Source organism: Pristiophorus japonicus, chromosome 4 (assembly GCF_044704955.1).
Source record: "Pristiophorus japonicus isolate sPriJap1 chromosome 4, sPriJap1.hap1, whole genome shotgun sequence".
NCBI lineage: Eukaryota > Metazoa > Chordata > Chondrichthyes > Pristiophoridae > Pristiophorus > Pristiophorus japonicus.
Window position 1 is genome coordinate 251,586,151 of NC_091980.1, and position 19,319 is coordinate 251,605,469.

General features: G+C 42.8%; 1 protein-coding gene across 8 annotated transcripts in view; it reads right to left on the reverse strand.

Annotated features, from left to right (window-relative positions):
• Positions 1-19,319, reverse strand: part of klc1a (kinesin light chain 1a) — a 185,082-nt gene that overhangs the window by 38,617 nt on the left and 127,146 nt on the right. For 7 of the 8 annotated variants that reach the window (XM_070879308.1, XM_070879309.1, XM_070879307.1 and 4 more), the window contains exons 11-13: positions 17,889-17,956; positions 15,960-16,068; positions 5,845-6,006 (exon numbers count right to left, since the gene is read on the reverse strand). In XM_070879308.1, the coding sequence (XP_070735409.1) occupies positions 5,845-6,006; positions 15,960-16,068; positions 17,889-17,956 (339 nt within the window). Of the gene's footprint in view, positions 1-1,077; positions 1,362-5,844; positions 6,007-15,959; positions 16,069-17,888; positions 17,957-19,319 lie in introns of those variants that run through there. The other variant, XM_070879315.1, reaches the window with a different exon arrangement.

The following is a 19,319-nucleotide window of genomic DNA, read 5'->3' on the forward strand; positions in this document are numbered from 1 at the left end:
GTTTTCATCACTAATTGACCTGTGTTTTTATTTTTTTTGGGCAGTCCCAGCAGATTACATGGCTTTTGGGTGGAGCAGGGTGTGTATATATTTGTGATCCACCAAGGCATTGTTGTTGTGTGGGACAGGTTGGATGAACTAGTGAGTCTTTTCATGTCCATCATTGTCCATATGTTCGTAAGAGGCGACAGAGGAAGGGAAGAAAGAGAGGGGAGGGGAAAAGAGAGGAAAGGGGGAGGGGAAAGAGAAGGGAAAAGCTGTTGCAGTTGTTGACTTACACTCTGTTCCACATACATAAATATATTTTTATCCGGTAGATGCATTTATGTGGGTTTTCAAACTATGTTAACTGATAAGGAACAGAATAACTTCTGCGTTTGCTCTTTAGTTTGCATTTTTATTGAATATGTAATGCAACTATTGTGGGTTCTCCCTTTCAAGACAATTTTTCAATTGCACCCATGTTATGAAGGAGTCACTGGCTTGAATTTTAAAAATAATACAGTATTGGGAAGAATCAACACAGTCTCACACAATTCCTACCAAATATCTCAGAATCACAGAAAGGGACCTTGATATAAGTCATTCTACCCATCCCAAAGTCAAGGAATGATCAAAGGGTGCCTCAAGAAAAGAAAATCTATAATATACTATAGAGGGCTAAGAAAGGAAGCAAGGAAAGGAAAACTCATTCAACAAAACACAAATTAATTACAAAATAAAAATGTAATTCTATAAATCAGCCATATTTAATGCTGTTTTAAAAAGATTTAAAATTGGTCAATATTAAGCTGATCATAGAGGAAAATCTGATGTTTGTTAATAGTTTAGCAATTAGCTTTAGTCAATCTGACTAATTTATAAAAATAAATTATATTTTTGTATTACAAATTCTACAATTCAAATACAATGATTTGCTAAAGTTTCTTAATGTAGTAATTGTGTACAACAGTGAATGCACATACCAAATATTGCACGACACTTAAATTTACCCAGTTAACGGAGGGAATTTTAACTCCCAAAACTGGGCAGGTTTGAGTTGGGTGGGATGTTAAAATGTTAAAAATCTGAATCCTGTCGCCAACCCGCCTACGTCCGGTTTTAATGGCACCGGGACCGGGACTAACCAACCCATTCCCAGGAGGGCGGCTGGCAATTTAAATATTATAATGAAGCTGCGTACCTCATAGTTAACTGCCATTTTAAATTTAACCCTGGCCGGCTGAGTTTTCCGGGCCTTGGGAAACCCAGCAGCTAAAGGGAGACGAGGACTGGTTCTCTCCCTCCCTTCTCTCTGCTCCCCAACTGTGGCCTGGTACTGAAGGCCCTGATTGACAGCTTCTCAATCAGGCTGGCTGCAGCTGGGAAACGAAGACAAAAAATGGTAATCAGGTTCTGCTATTAAATTCGACAGGATCTGAGGGAAGCCCGTTCTTCTGGGTTTCCCCAACCTCAAAGCAAGCACCCACCCGCCCCGAGCTAATATTCAGCCGCAGGATCTACATGACAAAACTACTTTTACATCTAACTGGTCAAAAACCATGGAAAAGTTGTATGCAGAATAGAAACATCACTGAGTTACTATTTTCTTCAGTCACCAGAAAATAGTAGCAGCTGACAATGCCGTGTGTGATTAGTGTTTTTTTTATATAAAAAAGATAAAAATACCAACTTACTACATAGATGCCTATTCTTCAGTGGCTATAGAAAACCTTCCCCACTTCAGCAGAGCATTGTGTAATGCATCACAACATTTGCATTTTTGTGTCATACTCAACTAGAGTTCTGTCCTTTTCAGGAAGGATTTCAAGCTAGAAGACTTTGCTAACCCAGCCTTTTCCATTCCATCAAATATTAATCTACTTTTCAACAGGCCCTATCTCTGTTACCATGTTCACAGAAGGAAAAAAATGGGGTAATGTGGGCAAAAGATAGAAAACAAAATAGCAAGTGACCTGAAGGATTTCAGTTACTGGCTAGTCCAAATGAAAAATACCGCTGGCAATTGAATAAATATTGATAGAAATGATCAAAGCCCTATGGAACATATTAGTTACTAAATTATTGAGACCATTAAAAATAGATCAGAATGCAACAGGACTGAAGATACATATGTTTCCGGTTTTAAAATTGGCAGGGTTTTCAAGACATGTCCAAGGGACCATTCTTAGACATTTAAAAAATCTAAATGAATGAAAGTTAGTAGTTTGTGAGTTTGTTTTACTAAGAACCTAAATCCCTCCATTTTGCATTCACTGTCACTTTGGGAAGGCACTGTACATGCAAATCAAATGTAAATTTGATCACCCAATAGCATTAAATTATGTCTATTGACTGTACCTGCAACGACAGTACTTCTTACAACTGCCATTATAGTGCTCAGTTGGGTGATCATTCTATTCATGATTTATAATCCAGACAATAACTTTGACCTTTAGACTCCACAGATAGGTGTACTACATGGTATAACCAATTTGAATTTGAAATAGATTCCAAGGTGCAGGAAAGAAAAACAAAAGTGGAAAAATCCTATTCCACTGCGTTACCTATGATTCACTACTCCCACATATGCTATGCAAAATACTTTGATATTTTTAACATTATTTTTAAAAACTCTTGTGTCTCAGTTCCTGATAACAGTACCATAGGAATAAACTAATCTAAACAGAAATTAGCATTGACCAACACATAATTTTAGTTTAATAAGAATTAAAATTCATACTTGAGCAAAGGCTGAAGTGAAACTTGCAAGAAAGGCACTGTGCATGTGATAACAAGAGTGAGAAGGATAGCAGTTGACATCCCTAAATCTTGTACTGTGCCATTTGTGTGGGAGCAGTCAAACCCAAAATAGCATCATGGGATAACAATTTTTTTAAAGTTGTAAATAAATGTCATTTTTTTCAAATTGTAAATCATATTCTTGCTTTTCTTTCTAGAATATCCTATAAATGTTTGAAGCTTATTTTCTTTCATTCCTTTTTTGATCCAAATTAACATCCATTTCACTTTTCTTATCAATTAAAATGTCTAACTTTGACACCGTTTATTATTTTCTGAACATGCTGTGAAATATTTCAGCATTCAAACCATAATGCTAAATTAACAAAGTAATATATGAAACTAAATCCCTTTGTCTGTGCTAATTTATTTACAATACCTATATGTGAATAATCAGGCAGAAAACTTAATTCAATTTCAATATTTTCATTAACTCTTTTGAAGGGAAAATGCAACAGTATAAATTATACCTTTTGATTTAATACAAAAAATGGCCTTTTCACAACTGTGGCAATTTGTCTGATTAGATAACTGTATTTTCTAAAGAAAATGTCAAAATAGCAGGCAAAATTAAATAATGTAGTTCATATACTGATATAGTTGCACTTTAGACTGTAATGAGAGTTTTCTGACATTCAAAACAGTGAACCCAGCACGTTTTTAAATAAAAGCATGGAGACAAGGGTGAAACTGAATTAAACCTCCAGAACTATGAACATTAGTCAATTGGTAGCTTATTTAATAGCTAAACTGCATTTAAAAAACCCAATCTTGTTCTGAAAGGTATTTCTAACAGCCAATATGACAGTGGAGTGAAGAAACGACCCAGAAATAGTGTTGCCTATAATATACACTTTCAAATACAAAAATGCACACAGACAAAATTACTCACAAACTTTCTGTAGTCACACAAAAATTAGTTCAAGGTGATTATATATTGGAAAAAGTGAGCATGCCAAATACAAGAGAAATATAGAGAGTTGTACAGTACACAGTACCAACATAAACTACATAATTTACAAAAGGTAAACCTCTAGTCTCTGGATTTCCTCAAGGAATTCAAAAGGAGAAAGACATTAGTTAGTCAAAACACATTCTGACTGGTTCTCAAGGCAGTAAAGATAGTTGTTTCTAGGAAACAGCACTATCTTTATCATCACAAAGCTCAGTTACAATACCCATCAAAAGCAGAAGCAAAAGGCAGCAGTTGATAATGTAATGCGCTAAAGAACATACTATTCAATTTCTGCATCAAGGTAATCTAATTTTAATTACAAATGTATTTCGCCAAATTTAGTTTATTCTCCCAAAAAACAAAATTGTACGTGAATTTTCTCACGCAAGGAATATTTTATATTATAGCTCCCTGCAATAAGTGGAATGCTCCATTTTATGGAATGGTATATAATATGGGAAAAAAATTCCAATGTAAATTAATACAAATTCTAACTACCAGATCTTTCTTGACGTACACTGCCTCAGTTTGGTATTGCAATTTTATATTCCTGCAAAATATGGAATCCTGTTCATAAAAGATTATTCTTTTCTCAGTCATAAATCTATATACAATTATGAGCACAAAAATATCCTCCAAAATAGCATTAAACTTTTTCAATAAACACAAGCCAAGAATGGGATGTTATTGTCAGGAATTACTAGCGCAAAATATTCTTAATTTAATAATCCTCAGAGTATGAAGCATTTTCATATTAGTAGTAGACAAGCACAGGAGTCCTTGCAGCATCAATACATTAGCCAGAACAAATCTGACAGATCAAATGGCCTTTTCTCATTTTACATCTCACAATTTTAAGATAACCAAGCTAATTCAAAATAAATTTAGAAAGCTACTTCTTCCAAATTTCTTAGAGATTTGTTTTCTTTACGTCCCAAGTACCATCCACTGTTCTGCAGCCGATAGGGTGGCCAGCCAAAGCACCCCCCACTGCCTTGCAATCTGCTCTATAACTGACCACTAGAAGGAATGAGAACTCAGCCAGAGCTGACTTCTCCTCCAATTTACTCTGTACCCCATAAGTATGATGGGCACCTCAGGACTCTCAACCTAGGGAATTGTGGAGACAGGGCAATTCATTGCTAATCGTTCCTATTTTTGCATTGGTATATCATAGATAAAAATTAAATGAGAAAGTTTATATGTTAGGCCCTCAATTCAAAAGTATTTTTTTGATTTCCTACAACTTAGCTTTCCATAGAATTATTTGAGGAAATTGCCTTTTTAGTGGATGAAAAATAATCTGAATTGTCAATTAGTACTAATTACAATATACAGATCTTATTGTAATCTTATTTGTATAGACCTTTTGAAAGTTTAGTCCATTTAAATTAAGAATCTCTATATCCCTATAAAGTGCAATTCCAATAGTGAAATCCCTGTGTTCTAAACATTTTACTTTGTCAAAAAGTATGTGTGGAGTTCTTGGTGTTATGCAAAGTTTGCTTAGGAATGAAGTCACAGCAAGCGTTAGGACCAGACGCACTTAATAGCGTAATTTAATTTATTCAGTATAGATAGGAATGTAATCAATAGGAATTGGTAATAGTTAAGTTTTAAATGTTTACATTATTTACAGCAATAGCTGCTGCCACTTCACAAAACCTAGTTGAAGTAAATCTACATGGCTTATTGAGAACAAAATATTTTATCTACTACTATGATGTTCAAATCAAGCAGCACTTTAGCTTCCAGGCTTAAAAACTGACAATTTCTGGATTCTGGGCTTTTATTACTGAATTTCTAGATATAAAAATTGCAATAAGCATAAAAAGCCTGTTTACAGAACATTAAAGTAATTTTAATTTGAAACAGTTCAATCAGTGCTTTGAAATGAGAACCCATTTACTACGTTCAATTTTCCAATCATCTTTCCCTACATTAGTACATTGTCCAATGAATGCTAACTATTAAGATTTTAATCTAACCATTAAAATATGATAGTGTTAACCTAATCAAAGAAACCATTTATTCTTATCCTTTTACTAAGGTACTAGGAAGTGCCAATATTTCTCAGCCTAGATCTGTGGACTGTGTACTGTACTTACCCCATTCCATTCTACGCCCATACTCACTTCCTCGCCACCATCAGGACCACTCTCATATTTTACCACATCTACATTCAGACTTTCACGACTTCTTCTTTTCTCAATGCTTTCAGGATCATTAAGTACTTCAGCTACTCTCTGTTTATGGATATTATCAAGACCCTGTGGAACAAAGGTATTCATTTTATTTCAATTTGGTTTCATAATTCAAACATGCAAGCACATAAAAGTAGCATTAAAATAAAAATATAACTAACTTTATTTAAAGGAGCCAGAAACCATTTGAGTGTAATTTAATGGAAATATAACATACTGTTTTCACTAGAAAATTACACTAAAATACATGGAACTTGGTGTAATGAACAATTAAACAATATTCTTCCTCTTAAGATGATATGTGAAAAGGAATAAGTAGCTACATTTTATTCTGATCTGAAATTGAACGTGCACCCATATATAGTTTGTCATCATCATATCATAGGCAGTCCCTCGAAATCGAGGAAAACTTGTTTCCACTTTAAAAGTAAGTTCTCCGATGACTGTTCAGTCCAATACAGGAATTACAGTCTCTGTCACAGGTGGGACAGACAGTTGTTGAAGGAAAGGGTGGGTGGGGAGTCTGGTTTACCGCACGCTCCTTCCTCTGCCCGCGCTTGTTTTCTGCATGCTCTCGGCGACGAGACATAAGAACATAAGAATTAGGAACAGGAGTAGGCCATCTAACCCCTCGAGCCTGCTCCGCCATTCAACAAGATCATGGCTGATCTGGCCGTGGACTCAGCTCCACTTACCCGCCCGCTCCCCATAACCCTTAATTCAATTATTAGTTAAAAATCTATCTATCTGTGACTTGAATACATTCAATGAGCTAGCCTCAACTGCTTCCTTGGGCAGAGAATTCAACAGATTCACAACCCTCTGGGAGAAGAAATTCCTTCTCAACTCGGTTTTAAATTGGCTCCCCTGTATTTTGAGGCTGTGCCCCCTAGTTCTAGTCTCCCCTACCAGTGGAAACAACCTCTCTGCCTCTATCTTGTCTATCCCTTTCATTATTTTAAATGTTTCTATAAGATCACCCCTCATCCTTCTGAACTCCAACGAGTAAAGACCCAGTCTACTCAATCTATCATCATAAAGTAACCCCCTCATCTCCGGAATTAGCCTAGTGAATCGTCTCTGTACCCCCTCCAAAGCCAGTATATCCTTCCATAAGTAAGGCGACCAAAACTGCACGCAGTACTCCAGGTACGGCCTCACCAATACCCTATACAGTTGCAGAAGGACCTCCCTGCTTTTGTACTCCATCCCTCTCGCAATGAAGGCCAACATTCCATTCGCCTTCCTGATTACCTGCTGCACCTGCAAACTAACTTTTTGGGATTCATGCACAAGGACCCCCAGGTCCCTCTGCACCGCAGCATGTTGTAATTTCTCCCCATTCAAATAGTATTCCCTTTTTTTGTTTTTTCTCCCAAGGTGGATGACTTCACACTTTCCGACATTGTATTCCATCTGCCAAACCTTAGCCCATTCGCTTAACCTATCTAAATCTCTTTGCAGCCTCTCTGTGTCCTCTACACAACCTGCTTTCCCACTAATCTTTGTGTCATCTGCAAATTTTGTTACACTACACTCTGTCCCCTCTTCCAGGTCATCTATGTATATTCTAAATAGTTGTGGTCCCAGCACCGATCCCTGTGGCACACCACTAACTATCGATTTCCAACCCGAAAAGGACCCATTTATCCTGACTCTCTGCTTTCTGTTAGCCAGCCAATTCTCTATCCATGCTAATACATTTCCACTGACCCCGCGTACCTTTATCTTCTGCAGTAACCTTTTGTGTGGCACCTTATCGAATGCCTTTGAAAATCTAAATACACCACATCCATTGGTACACCTCTATCCACCATGCTCGTTATATCCTCAAAGAATTCCAGTAAATTAGTTAAACATGATTTCCCCTTCATGAATCCAAAAATTACCACTTTTATTGAATTCAATTTTACAACTTGCCATGATGAGATTTGAACTCATGACCTCTGGGTTGCTAGTCCAGTATCATACCCATTAGGCTACCTTACCCTCGAGGTGCTCAGCGCCCTCCCAGATGCACTTCCTCCATTTAGGGTGGTCTTTGGCCAGGGATTCCCAGGTATCAGTGGGGATGTTACACTTTATTAAGGAGGCTTTGAGGGTGTCCTTGAAACGTTTCCTCTGCCCACCTGGGGAATCGCTTGCCGTGTAGGAGTTCCGAGTAGAGCTTTGGGAATTTTGTGTCGGGCATGCGGACGATGTGGCCCGCCCAACGGAGTTGGTCGAGTGTGGTCAATGCTTCGGTGCTGGTGATGTTGGTCTGATCAAGAACACTGACGTTGGTGCGTCTACCCTCCCAGGGGATTTGCAGGATCGTGCGGAGACGGCGTTGGTAATACTTCTCCAGCGATTTGAAGTATCTACTGTATATGGTCCACGTCTCTGAGGAGGGTGGGTATCACTACAGCCCTGTAGACCATAAGCTTGGTGCCAGATTTGAGGCCCTGATCCTCAAACATTCTCTTTCTCAGGCGACCGAAGGCTGCGCTGGCACATTGTCGATGTCTGCCCTTGCGGATAGTAAACTCCCGAGGTATGGAAAGTGGTCCATGTTGTCCAAGGCTGCGCCGTGGATTTTGATGACCAGGGGGCAGTGCTGTGTGGCGGGGTCAGGTTGGTGGAGGACCTTTGTCTTATGGATGTTTAGTGCAAGACCTCCTGTCCTCCCTTAATCTCTTCCTCAACCCATATTCACGGCTATCCCTTTGACCTTGCCATCTCTCGTGGCCTCGCTATTCCTACCGTGTCAATTACAGATAAGGCCATCTCTGACCATTTCCTTGCATCGCTCTCCACCCGCATCCCCCTTCTCCCACCCAAACGTACTTCCTTATGCATTCGCCCCTGGAAAAAAACTCTCTCCAAACTCTCTTACAACTGCACTTATTAACACCAAACTGTCCAGTCTTTGGCCTTCCATTACCATGACATTTCTGCAGCCACGGATCTGCTCAACCACACCCTCAACACCACCTTTGATTCCCTAGTCCATATTAAAACTATTACTCTCTCTCACCCTGGCCGTTCCCCCTGCTACAGCCCTCATCTTAGCTCCCTCAAGTCCAACGGGTGCAGACTTGAATGGATGTGGCGGAGAACTGGTTTAGCCATTCACCGTCAGATCTGGCTGGATCACATAAAGCATTATCGGGTCCTACTCGTGTCTGCCAAAACTGCTCACTATTCCAGGATCATTCTGGAATGCAAAGATAACCCCTGGTTACTATTCTCTACTGCTAGCCGTCTTCTTAAACCCCTCTTCCCTGTCTCCACCACACTCACCTCCAACAACAAGTGTGAGGAGCTCATGGACTTCACCGTCTCAAAGATTGAGACCATCCGATCAGCTGCCTCTGCCAGTTCCTTTCCTTCCCCTAGCCCATTGGGCCAAACTTCCATTGAGGTTCCTTCGCGCCCTAGCCCTAAACTAGCATCTTTCTCTAGTTTCTCTCTCATCTCCCCTCTTGACCTCTCCAAGCTCACCTTATCCCTGAGACCCCCTTCCTGTTCCCTTGCCCCTATTCTTACTAAACTGCTGACCACCCAACTTCCTTTTTTGGCTCCCATGTTAGCCAACATTGTTACCAGTTCTCTCTCCTCAGGTACTGTCTTTTGCATATATAATAACTCAATAGGCTTAGTACCATGAACTCAATCAGGTGCGACCTGACTCTACTTTATTAGCTCCCAAAGTGAGGATTAAACATGGAAGCTTTCTTTATATACAAGGGCTGCACGTATGTGTCTGTGGCCCAATGACCTCTGACGATTGCTCCCCCTGGTGGCAGGTAAACCCAGGCATACATACATTACACTGTCTTCCTCTCCTTCAAATCTGCGGTCATCATCCTTCTCTACAAAAAAACAACCCTCGACCCCACTGTGCTTGCTAGCTACCGCCCAATCTCCAATCTCCCTTTCCTCTTAAAAGTCCTTGAACGTGTTGTCGGCTCCCAAATCCGCACCCATCTTTCCAGGAACTCCATGTTTGAATCCCTTCAATCTGGTTTCCGCCCCTGCCACAGTACCGAAACGGCTCTCATCAAAGTCACAAATGACATCCTTTGTGACTGTGACAGAGGTAAACTATCCCTCCGCACCCTGTCTGCAGTCTTTGACACAGTTGACCACTCCATCCTCCCCCAGCTTGTTGGGACTGCACTCGCCTGGTCCCATTCTTGTCTATCTAATCGTAGCCAGAAAATCTCCTGTAATGGCTTCTCGCCACCACTTCCGCATTGTTACCTGTGGTGTCCCCCAACGATCTATCCTTGGCCCCCTCCTATTTCTCATCTATATGCTGTCCCTTGGAGACAACATCCGAAAACACAGAGTCAGTTTCCACATGTACGCTGACGACACCCAGCTCTACCTCACCACCACTTCTCTCGACCTCTAAATGGTCTTCAAATTGTCAGATTGCTCATTCGACATCCAGTACTGAATGAGAAGAAATGTTTTCCAATTAAATATTTGGAAGACCGAAGCCATTTTCTTTAATCTCTGCCACCAACAGCGTTCCCTAGCCACTGACTCCATCTCTCTCACCAGCATCTATCTGACGCTAAACCAGGCTGTTCGCAACCTAGGCGTCATATCTGACCCTGAAATGAACTTCCAGCCACATATCCATGGCATAACTAAAACCGCCTATTTCCACCTCCATAACATTGCCCACCTCCGCCTCTGCCTCAGCTCATCTGCTGCTGAAACCCTCACCCATGCCTTTGCTACCTCTAGACTTGACTACTCCAATGCACTCCTGGCTGGCCTCCCACATTCTATCCCATGAAAACTTGAGGTCATCCAAAACTCGCCAGCCGGTGTCCTAACTTGCACCAAATCCCGCTCACCCATCACCCCTGTTGCTCGCTGACCTAAATTATCCCCCGATTAAGCAACGTCTCGATTTCAAAATTCTCATTCTTGTTTACAAATCCCTCACTGTAATTTCTTTCAGCCTCGCAACCCCACGAGATGTCTGCACTCCTCAAATTCTGCCCTCTTGAGCATCCCTGATTACAACTGCTCAACCATCGCTGGCCGTGCCTTCAGTTGCTTGGGCCTGAGCTCTGGAACTCCCTCCCTAAACCTCTCCGCCTCTCTACCTCTCTTTCCTCCTTAAAACCTACCTCTTTGACCAAGCTTCTGGTCATCTGCCGTAATTTCTTATGTGGCTCGATGTCAAATTTATTTGTTTTGTCTTATAACGCTGCTGAAGTGCCTTGGGATATCTTACTACTTTATAGGCCCTATATAAATACAAGTTGTTGTTGTATTGTCTTAATATTTACTGAGTGTATGAGTTCCTAAAGTTGAATCAATCATGGCATATCCTAATTTCCTTCACATTTGGCTTTATGGTTTCTGTTGTTATGTATGTAAACATTACCAATGTGTAAGACTTGCCACCAGAGGGCGAACCTGTGGGAGACCCAAGGGTCACCTTCACACCCTGGGCAAGCAGGTATAAAAGGCAGTCCTACCATGCTGCTTCCTCACTCAGGAGTTACAATAAAGTGACCAAGGTCACAACAGTTTGAGCTTAAGATATAGTCTTGTGGAGTTATTCTGAACGTAACAATTGCCGACGAGTAACAGATCACGAACTTTCACGCAGTTATGGCTGCCATTGGTATGCTTGAGAGATTTGTTGAGGGTGATTTGGAAGCCTTCGTTGAGCGTCTTTACCAGTACTTCGTGGCCAACGAGTTGGAAAAGGAAGAAACTGCGGTCAAGCGCAGGGCGATTCTCCTCACCTTTTGCGGGTCCACGATACATGGCCTCATCAAAAATCTGCTAGCACCGATGAAACCAATGGAGAAGACATATGAAGAGTTGTGCATGCTAGTTCGGGAACACCTCAAGCCAAAGGAGAGCATCTTGATGGCCAGGTATCGCTTTTATACGCACCACCGCTCCGAGGGCCAGGACGTGGCGAGCTATGTCGCCGACCTAAGACGCCTTGTGGGACCGTGCGTACTTGCTGGATTTTTGGGGTACGTGTTGCAGGACTTTTTCGTACTTGGAGTCGGCCACGATGTCATTCTTTGCAAACTGCTGTCTGCCGAATCCCTAGATCTGAGCAAGGCCATCACGATAGCCCAGGCTTTTATGTTCACGAACGGCAACACTAAACAGATATCAGTGCAGCATCGAAACGCACTGGCAAGTACTGTGCATAAAATAACGCCTTCAGCAGGCAGAACTGTACATGGCAGGGCCTACATGCTTGCAGAGGCCAGACCGAGGATGACTCAGAGTCCGCCGTGGGGCGTGAATGCGAATCCATTAGCATCATGTTTGCGCTGCGGGGGTAATCATCGATCATCGAGCCCATCAATGTTGATTCAACCACAACGTGTGCAAGGGCTGTGGAACAATGGGGCACCTTCTGCAAATGTGCAGATGTGCTGCGACTCACCACGTGACAGAGTCGGCAGAAGGTGACCGATCTGGTGCGGATCACGCTGAACGAGTAAGAGAGGCAACTCAACGCGAGGCTGAAGAGGAAGTGTATGGGGTACACACCTTCATCACCAAAAGCCCTCCGCTAATGTTGAAAGTCAAATTAAATGGCATTCCAGTTTCCATGGAATTGGACACGGGGGCGAGTCAGTCAATTATGAGCCAGAAGGCCTTTGAGAAACTGGGGCAACATGGAACAAAGGCCAAAATCTAAGCCCAATCCACACCAAAGAGCTCATACCAGTCATTGGCAGTGCGGCAGTGAAGGTATCGTACAATGGAGTTGTGTATGATTTACCACTATGGATTGTACTAGGTGATGGCCCAATGCTGTTCAGCAGAAGCTGGCTAGGAAAGATCCGATGGAACTAGGATGAAATCAAAGCACTGTCTTTGGTGGATGACGCCTCGTGCGCCCAAGTGCTAAACAAATCCCTGTCGTTATTCGAGCCAGGCATCGGCAACTTCACAAGCGCCAAAGTGCAGATCCAACCTGATGCACGACCCGTCCATCACAAGGCCCGAGCGGTTCCATACATGATGCGAGAGAAAGTCGAGATCGAGCTGGACAGACTTCAACGAGAGGGGATCATATCACCAGTCGAGTTCAGTGAGTGGGCCAGTCCAATTGTTCCGGTGTTGAAAAGCGATGGGACGGTCAGAATCTGCGAAGACTACAAGGTAACGATCAACCGAGTCTCGTTACAGGACCAGTACCCACTACCCAAAGCGGATGACCTGTTTACCTGTTTGAAACACTAGCAGGGGGGTGGGGGGGTGGAGAGAAGTCGTTCACCAAGCTGGATCTAACCTCTGCTTACATGACACAGGAGCTGGCTGAACCTTCGAAAAAATTGACGTGCATCAACACGCACAGAGGACTGTTCATATACCACAGATGCCCCTTTGGGATTCGCTCGGCGGCGGCCATCTTCCAGAGGAACATGGAGAGTCTGCTGAAATCAGTTCCGCGCACCGTGGTGTTCCAAGACGACATCTTGATCTCTGGCCGCAACACCACCGAACGCTTGCACTACCTGGAAGAGGTATTCAAGGCGACTGGACAGAGTGGGACTCAGGCTGAAACGCTTCAAGTGTGTTTTCCTGGCGCCAGAGGTTGAATTTCTGGGGAGAAAGATTGCGGCAGACGGCATCAGATCCACGGACTCCAAGATGGAGGCCATCAAGAATGTACCCAGACCACAGAATGTGACAAAGCTGCGTTCATTCCTGGGATTCCTCAACTATTTTGCTAACTTTCTACCGGGGTTGAGCACTTTGCTGGAACCATTGCATTTATTGCTATGCAAGGGTGACGACTGGGTTTGGGGTAAATCTCAAGAGACAGCCTTTAATAAGGCCAGAAACCTGCTATGTTCTAACAAGTTACTTGTATTGTATGACCTGTGTAAACATTTAGTATTAGCTTGTGATGCATCCTCGTACGGGGTCGGTTGTGTGTTACAGCAAGCCAATGTGTCAGGCAAACTGCAACCGCTTGCATATGCGTCCAGAAGCTTATCTAAGGCCGAAAGAGCCTACAGTATGGTTGAGAAAGAAGCATTAGCATGCGTATACGGGGTTAAGAAAATGCACCAATACCTATTTGGGCTCCGGTTCAAACTCGAAACCGATCTCAAGCTCTCATTTCGTTGTTCTCAGAAAGCAAAGATATTAACACCAATGCTTCGTCCCGCATCCAAAGATAGGCACTAACGTTATCTGCGTAGGATTACGTAATCCGCCACAGACCAGGCACTGAGAACTGTGCGGATGTCCTCAGTCGGCTACCATTGTCCACCACCGGGGCGAAAATGGCACAACCTGCAGGCTTGCTTCTTGTAATGGATGCTTTTGAGAGCGAGGGGTCACCCATCACGGTTCGCCAGATCAGGACCTGGACTAGCCAGGACCCGATGCTGTCACTAGTAAAAAGCTGCATCCTCAAATGGGAGCTGGTTGGCGGTCCCAGGGGAAATGCAAGACGAACTTAAGCCGTTCCACCGATGCAAGGATGAAATGTCCATCCATTCGGACTGCCTCCTATGGGGAATCGTGTAATTTTGCCAAAAAATCGCAGGGAAACGTTTATACGTGACCTTCACAGTACCCACCCAGGCATAGTCATGAAGAAGACGATCGCCAGGTCGCACGTTTGGTGGCCCGGCATTGACTAGGAGTTGGAGTCTTGTGTACACCAATGTAACACTTGCTCACAGTTGAGCAATGCACCAAAGGAGGCCCCACTGAGTCTGTGGTCATGGCCCTCCAAACCATGGTTAAGGGTCCACGTAGATTTTGCTGGCCCCCTTCTAGGAAAGATGTTCCGAGTAGCAGTGGATGCTTACTCTAAATGGATTGAATGTATAATAATGTTGTCATGTACGTCCACTGCCACCATTGAAAGCCTCTAGGCCACGTTCGCCACCCATGGTTTGCCCGATGTCCTTGTTAGTGACAATGCTTCACTAGCTCAGAATTCAACGAGTTCATGACCCGCAGTGGCATCAAGCACATCAGGTCTGCGCCGTTTAAGCCCACATCCAATGGTCAAACGGAATGGGCAGTCCAAACCATCAAGCAGAGCTTGAAATGCGTGATGGACGGTTCCCTGCAGACCCGGTTATCTCGGATTCTACTCTGCTACGCGGCCCCACTCGCTTACCAGGGTTCCACCTGCAAATTGCTAATGAAGAGAGCACTCAAAACTAGGCTCTCCTGAGTCCACCCGGATCTCAATGATCATGTAGAAACCTGGCGTCACCGGCATAACAATGTACCACGATCGCGCGGCTGTGACATTGAGGTTAATGACCCTGTGTTTGTTCTTAATTATGGTCATGGTCCCAAATGGGTTGCTGGCACTGTGTTAGCCAAGAGTGTTTGTTGTCAAACTTTTGAATGAACAAACGTGCAGAAAGCACTTAGATCAGACCAAACTGCGGTTCACTGACAACCAAGAACAGTTTGAAGAGGACATTACCATCATTGATCCACCCACACACACCCAACCAGCAATCGACCTCACTGTCAACCACGAGGATGAACCCACAATGCCCGACCAGACCAGGCACACCGCAGTGCAGCAATGATCCGACCGAATCAACCATGCCAGGACTTCAACTCAGGCGATCAACCCGGTAACAGAGCGCTCCGGATCGCCTCAACTTGTAAATAACTTGTATCTAAGACTTTGGGGGTGAGAATGATGTTATGTTTGTAAACATTACCAATGTGTAAGACTTGCCACCAGGGGGTGCACCTGTGGGAGACCCAAGGGTCACCTGCACACCCTGGGCAAGCAGGTATAAAAGGCAATTTACCATGCTGCTTCCTCACTCTAGAGTTACAATAAAGTGACCAAGGTCACAGCAGTTTGAGCTTAAGGTATACAGTCTTGTGGAGTTATTCTGAACGTAACAGTTTGTGTGTCAATAAAGGTGTGTAATAGCTTGGGACAAAAATCCACCTCCTTCCTTCCCCCACACTTTGACAATTCTGCAACCAAACCAATAAACATGAAATACATTTGCCTATGCGGTCAAACTCACTTGTTTACGAGATCTCAAAGCTGCTTCTTCCAGTGTTTCAGCTGCTTCAAACTTGCCCTGACGTCGATAAAGTGCCCCAAGATTCTTCAATGTCGTTGTCACTGTTGGACTGTTTGTAAAGATGAAATGAACAAATCAAAATTTTTAAAACAAAAATATTCACATCTGGAGTGTTAAGTATTTTGAGATATTTTCCCCTTTACATTGATCTTACAGCCAGGAAAGCAGTGTTCTGCATTTCTGTGGCGATGGAAATCAATGTGGAATATATTCCCCATCACAGATTGCTGGTTGCCTGGTTCCATTCTTGTCTATCCAGTCATAGCCGGAAAATCGGCTGCAACGGCTCCTCTTCCCGCTCCCGCACCTAACTTGCACCAAGTCCCATTCACCCATCGCCCTTGTGCTTACTGACCAACATTAGTTTCCGGTCCAGCAATGCCTCAATTTCAAAGTTCTTATCCTTGTTTTCAAATCCCTCCATGGCCTGGCCCCTCCCCATCTTTGTAACGCCATCCAGCCATACAACGCTCAGAGATCTATGCGCTCCTCCAATTCTGGCCTCTTGCGCATTCCCGAATTTAATTGCTCCATCATTGGCGGCCGTGCCTTCAGCTGCCTAGGCCCTAAGCTCTGGAATTCCCTCTCTAATCCTCTCTGCCTCTATTTCCTACTTTAAGAAGCTCCTTAAGAATTTGAGGAGTGCAGACATCTCGTGGGGTTGTGAGGCTGAAAAGAGAAAATACAGAGATAGGGAGGGGCGAGGCCATGGAGGGATTTGTAAACAAAATGATAATTTTTAAATCGAGGCATTGCTTAACCGGGAGCCAATATAGGTCAGCGAGCAGAAGGGTGATGGGTGATCGGGACTTGGTGTGAGTTAGGACACGGGCTGCCGAGTTTTGGATGACAACAACTGTTATATATGTAAACTTGTATTTACTCTGTACAGCCACCAGAGGGCTTATCCCCTGGAGTCCCAAGGGATCCTACAATCCCTTGGGGACACAGGTATTTAAGGAGGCCTCACAGGTTGGAGAGGCATTCTGGAGACCTGCAATAAAAGACTAAGGTCACACTTTACTTTGAGCTCACAGTGTTCAGTCTGACTCTTTCTCCATTCATAACAATTAAGTAATTGTCTAGGTAGAAAGATTTACAAATTGGCTGTGTTATCCAAGCCTAACAGAGGGCCTGTTTCAAGCATGACAATTCCGAGCAAATTAGGTATATTATTAAAATTTAAGTCATTACAAAACCACTGGGCAGCTGTGTCAGGGACTATACAAGGCATATTCACAGCCTATCAGTGCTCACTTACAATTCCTGCTCTTAAACCATGATTTGCATATTACATAGGTGTGACCCCAACTATGCCACGGTACAGATTGATTGGCTGGATGGTTAGGTGCGGGTTAGCTGTGATAGCTATGTAAATGTATATAAGTTCAATTATTTATTTTCTCGACTATGAGCTGGGGAACAGATGTTCAAACTTTGTACAATGGAGATAGTGTTACATTTTTTTTTTTAAATGTGGGCTAATAGATTATTGGCTTTTTTGTGACGGGAGCCCAGCCATCGACCCCATCGAGGTGGAGAAAGAGGGAAGTTATATTTTGTAAAGATTTCATAAGAACTCTGTTTTACTGCGATCCCAATAGGTACTAGCCACAATTGAAAGACATAGATGGTTTAAATCATTACACTCCAGTCTATTGATGTAAAAACTGCATGTGTTTAGGATTCATTCAGAAATTATTGCTGCATTTAAGTTAATTAACCTGAGTATTTAGACTACTACAGTAAGCAATGTTTGATAAGAACATAAGAAATAGGAGCAGCAGCAGGCCGTATGGTCGAGCCTGTAAGAAACACAGTATGCCATTTTATTTATATCAAGTTTCTGAACAAAAATGTGAAATTTACCTGTCAACTTTGCATGCCTTGTACCAGCCTCCATACTCGCCAAATGTGGTGCCATCTTTTGGTTTCCCCTAAATAGAGTACAATATGTAATATGTGCAATATATATGGCAGGCTTGTAGATGAGGCTAAGGCTAATAAGAGAGAGTAGCAAAAATTAAGTCGAGATTGTTGAGATATGGAAAATGTAGTATTTCAAAATCTTCTAGTAGTTAGAGCACAGATGCTCCCACATGGTGTACCATGGAAGGCTAGAATGAAAATTCCTCAAGCTCATGTCCCAGCTTCAGCCAAGATATCCAGAAAAATGCACAGCAATGTCTGGCACTTTTTCCACAGGGAGGGAGGAAAATATTACATACTGTGGCATGCCACTCAAGCTACTTTAGGAAATCATTGAACATAAGAACAAAAGAATTAGGAACAGGAGTAGGCCATCTAGCCCCTCGAGCCTGCTCCGCCATTCAATAAGATCATGACTGATCTGGCCGTGGACTCAGCTCCACTTACCCGCCCTCTCCCCGTAACCCTTAATTCCTTTATTGGTTAAAAATCCATCTATCTGTGACTTGAATACATCCAATGAGCTAGCCTCAACTGCTTCCTTGGGCAGAGAATTCCACAGATTCACAACCCTGGGGACAATCTATTAGCATGGATTGAGGATTTGTTAACGGACAGTAACAGAGAGTAGGAATAAACGGGTCATTTTCGGGTTGGCAGGCTGTAACTCGTGGGTTACTGCTTGGGCCTCAATTATTTACAATCTATATTAATGACTTAAATGAGGGGTCCGAGTGTAATGTATTCAAGTTTGCTGATGATACAAAGTTAGGTGGGTTGTGAGAAGGCTGCAAAGGGATACGTACAGCTTAACGAAGTGGACAAGAACACGGCAGATGAAATATAATGTGGAGAAATGTGAAGTTACCCACTTTGGTAGGAAAAATAGAAAAGCAGAATATTTTTTAAATAATGAGAGTGGGAAATGTTAGTATTCCGAAGGACCTGGGTGCCCTTGTATACAAATCACTGAAAGTTAACATGCAGGTACAGCATGCAAATAGGAAAGCAAATGGTATGTTAGCCTTTATTACAAAAGGAATGGAGTACAAGAGTAAAGATGTCTTATTGCAATTATATAGAGCCTTGGTGAGACCACACCTGGAGTACTGTGTATAGTTTTGGTCTCTTTACCCAAGGAAGGATAAACTTGCCTTAGAGGGAATGCAACAAAGCTGCACCAGACTATTCCTGGGATGGGGCGGGGGAGGAGATTTTTCTATGAGGATGGATTGAGGAAACTAGGCATATATTCCCTAGAATTTAGAAGAATGAGAGGTGATCTCAGTGAAACATATAACATTCTTACAGGGCTTGACAGGGTAGATGCTGGGAGGAAGTTTCACCTGGCTGGGGAGTCTAGAACTAGGG